The sequence below is a fragment of the Citrus clementina genome, unplaced genomic scaffold (assembly GCF_000493195.1).
Source record: "Citrus clementina cultivar Clemenules unplaced genomic scaffold, Citrus_clementina_v1.0 scaffold_4, whole genome shotgun sequence".
NCBI lineage: Eukaryota > Viridiplantae > Streptophyta > Magnoliopsida > Sapindales > Rutaceae > Citrus > Citrus x clementina.
Window position 1 is genome coordinate 23,968,936 of NW_006262274.1, and position 3,740 is coordinate 23,972,675.

At 38.0% G+C, this 3,740-nt stretch overlaps 1 protein-coding gene across 1 annotated transcript; it reads left to right on the plus strand.

The window, feature by feature from the left end:
• The first annotated feature begins 351 nt into the window (after positions 1–351).
• LOC18043515 (cyclic dof factor 3) lies at positions 352–3,221 on the plus strand. Its single transcript, XM_024185227.1, has 2 exons — positions 352–807; positions 1,542–3,221. Exons 1-2 carry the CDS (start codon positions 565–567, stop codon positions 2,790–2,792), a joined length of 1,494 nt encoding a protein of 497 aa, XP_024040995.1. The 5' UTR covers positions 352–564; the 3' UTR covers positions 2,793–3,221.
• The last annotated feature ends 519 nt before the right edge of the window (positions 3,222–3,740 follow it).

The following is a 3,740-nucleotide window of genomic DNA, read 5'->3' on the forward strand; positions in this document are numbered from 1 at the left end:
AATCTAGTCCAAACAAAGATTTTGGGTCTATAAAAAATTCCAAATTTCTTAATTCATAAAAAAAGTTTGCACAAAATAATCAAAGTAATTTAATTAAAGTGATTAAAAGGTTAGAGAGAGAGAGAGAGAGAAGATGAAGTAAAAATAGGAAGTTATAGATAGAACGAGTAATTGAAGAAGGAAGGCGACTAAGGAAGGCGAGTAATTGAGGAAAATGATAGAAACGAGAGTAAGAGCGTGAGAGGTGATGACATGGCAAGAAAAAGTAAGGGCGGGGCCAGGGACAACAGAGCACTATCTTTATCTATCTACATAGCAAAGGCAAAATGGGGGAATCAAGACAGCGTGAAAGATCTCAAAGGCCACAAGAACTTGTGGCTCAGAATGTTTTCACCATCGCTGACGTGGCATTCCCCTCCTCGTTAAACTCCCCCATGCCACCATTTTCAATTTTTCACCCCCTCTCCCCTCTCGATCTCCCTCGTCTGCTACAAATTAAAAGAAGAAGAAAAAAAAAAAAAAATTTCTGCAACTAACAGACATAGATTGCTTAATTGTATTAGAATGTCAGAGGTGAAAGACTCCGCAATAAAGCTGTTTGGTCAGATGATTCCATTGTCTTTACTCAAGTTTCAGCAGCAGCAAGGGCCAGAGACGTTGGCTAATGATCACTCTGCTTCTGATGATGATGATCATCATCATCATCAGGAGGCCTGTTGTGATCGAAACCCCGAAACTGCTTTACGTGAGGAGAGCTCTAACAAACAGCAGCAGCAGCAACAACAACAACAACAACGGGACGACAAGGTATGCACATAAACTGATGTGTATTTGTAGCATTGAATGACCCCTTTGAATTTTGCAAGTCTATTTTGTTAGTGGGTTGTTTTTAGCTTCTCGTGATATCACGTGGTGACAGGGTTTTGTGCTTGGTGATTTTAGTTTTACCAATCAAACAGTCTTTAGTTACATAATTGTCTAAAAGGAATTGATTCACTGTGTTAAAGCTTTAGGTCAGCCTAATCAGACATAAACTCTTTACACAAGTAAATGGGAGAAAAAGTTAAGTTAAAAGGAAAAGAAAGGAGCCTGATATTCTACACTTTCTTAAGTCTTAACTGTAATTAGGATTCAAAAATTCAATACCTTCTGATGAACTCCATGTCAATTTATTCATTTATTTATTTTCTCTCTGATAATGACAAAAATATGTATAGCGTGTGTATAATTTTCTTATCAGAGAATAAATAAATTAAAATTTATAATTTGCAAAAATATGAATACACTTTTTCAAAAATTTATTCTTCCATGATTCTCTGATTAAATTCTCTGTCTCTAAGGACATGAAAAGAAATCAAGTGTAATAAGGCCAATATAGTGGCTTTTGTCTATAACATTTCAGCTATAAAATGTTTGGAATATGTACTAAATCACCAATAAGTTTCTTAAGTTCCATGATTGAAGAGGACTTATATTAGATGTTCACTTATTACTTTGATACTAATAGTTTTTCTAATTGGAACTTTTGATGACAATTTCAGGAACATTCAGGGCAACAAATTATAGAGGATGAACATGAAGATGTCACCTCCAAACAAAAAGATCCTATAAAATCATCAGGCAATAGCGATAACCCAAAAACTCTCTCTGTTGACAGAGAAACTCGGTCGCTGAAGAGCTCCAAGAATGGAGAACAAAGTGAGACAAGTAATTCGCAAGAAAAGACTTTGAAGAAACCAGACAAGATACTTCCATGTCCTCGGTGTAACAGCATGGACACCAAATTCTGTTACTACAACAACTACAATGTCAACCAGCCCCGGCATTTCTGCAAAAACTGTCAAAGATACTGGACTGCTGGAGGAACCATGAGGAATGTTCCTGTAGGTGCTGGTCGCCGCAAGAACAAGAGCTCTTCTGCTTCCAATTATCGGCAGATTATGATCTCGGAAGCTCTACGTACATTTCAGGCCAATGCTTCAGGTGGAGTCCATAAACCTTATTCGGGAAACAATGGCACTATTCTTACCTTTGGCTCTGATTCTCCACTTCATGAATCTGTAGCTTCTGTACCGAACCTTTCAGACAAGTCCCAGAATTGTCTAAGAAATGGATTTCATAGATCTGAACAAAAAATTCTTGTATCCGGAACGGATAATGGGTCATCAATAACAGCTTCAAGTTCATTAGAAAAAGGGGGCAATTGTACTTCACAAGATATAAGGACCAAGAATTATCGAGGTTCTGTGCCTCAAGTACCATACTTCCCAGGACCTCCTTGGCCTCATCATTGGAACACTCCAATGCCTCCACCAGGTTTCTACCCTTCGGGATTTCCAGTCTCATTCTACCCCGAAACTACTTATTGGGGTTGTGCCGTTCCTGGCTATTGCAATATGCCATGTGTACCACCAAATGCTTCATTGCAAAGCCAATTTGTCCCGAAAACTCTTTCTACTCCAACCTTAGGGAAACATTCCAGAGATGGTGACATCATTACTCCAGCCAGTACGGAAAAAGAAGAACCATCAACAGGGAGCAGGAATTCAGAAAGATGTGTCTTGGTTCCAAAAACTCTGAGGATTGATGATCCCAGTGAAGCTGCTAAAAGCTCTATATGGGCAACACTTGGGATTAAAAATGAAAAGACCACCTCTGCAGGGGAATGTCTCTTTAAGGGCTTTCAATCAAAGAGTGATCACAGAAATTATATTGCTGAAACATCCGAGGTGCTGCAGGCCAATCCTGCAGCCTTGTCCCGGTCACTCAATTTCCACGAGAGACATAACTAAAAGCTTGAGACCGGGTGGTGAAATATCTACTATTGCTTGCCATAGATGGCATGGACTCGACATCTCTGATGCTTCTCACTGCTGACAAACTTGTATCGAATTTACTCTTTACTGTTACTTCACTAACCAAGCTCAATGCACGATTTTGGTCGCGAAGCAATCCATGATCCCGACATAAAGGAAGAGAAGGGAAGTGTTCATATGTGATCTTTACCTTTGAAGTGAGAGTAAAACAGATATTTTTTTGCTCGGACTTGTTGAGCAAGTATATATGTACGTGCATATATGTGTATGTGAGATTGTAAGATATATTTATATAGGTCAAAACAAGATAGATTCTTGTAAGCAACAAATTAATTTGCTGTATAATAAACCATAATCAGGAGCTTTTTGCCTGGAGCTCTCAATGAGTAAATTGGAATTGGATGTTTGCTGAATCTTTTTCTCATTCTTACATTTGCTTCACTTGTTGGAGGCTTATGAGATTCTTCACAAAATGGGCTTTTAGCTTTGAATATGAAATAAAAAAATAAAAAATAAAGAGAGAGGGAGGGCAGATTCAAATGAAAAGAAAAGCGTAGGCCCTCAGTCCAGCAGATAAACTTGGATTTATATCAGAAAAATTCAAGCATCTCCCTTTCAAGCCTAAAAGAATCCAAACAACTAACCAAAAAGCATAAAGTCATTGATCAAGTTTACTTTTTATCTCCATCTTTCGCCTTCTCTTTTCCTCTTTCCTTTCATATATTTCTTTTATGTAGCCATGGAATATTATTTTGTAATGTCAAATGATAGTTATCGTGTGTGTGTGTGTGTTTTCCCCACTTGATTGGTAAATCAAAATCATAGTGGAACATTTAGATATAGATAATTAGACGTCCACACGTTCTTCAGAATTAGCTGTTTTGGGCCCGTCCATGTGATACATGCCATGGAAGCATTTAATCA

Bases quoted from the DNA above. Each gene is read 5' to 3' on its own strand.
- LOC18043515 (XM_024185227.1), top strand. From the start codon at position 565: ATGTCAGAGGTGAAAGACTCCGCAATAAAGCTGTTTGGTCAGATGATT. The intron at 808-1,541 runs GTATGCACATAA...TGACAATTTCAG, and splicing joins AACAACAACGGGACGACAAG to GAACATTCAGGGCAACAAAT.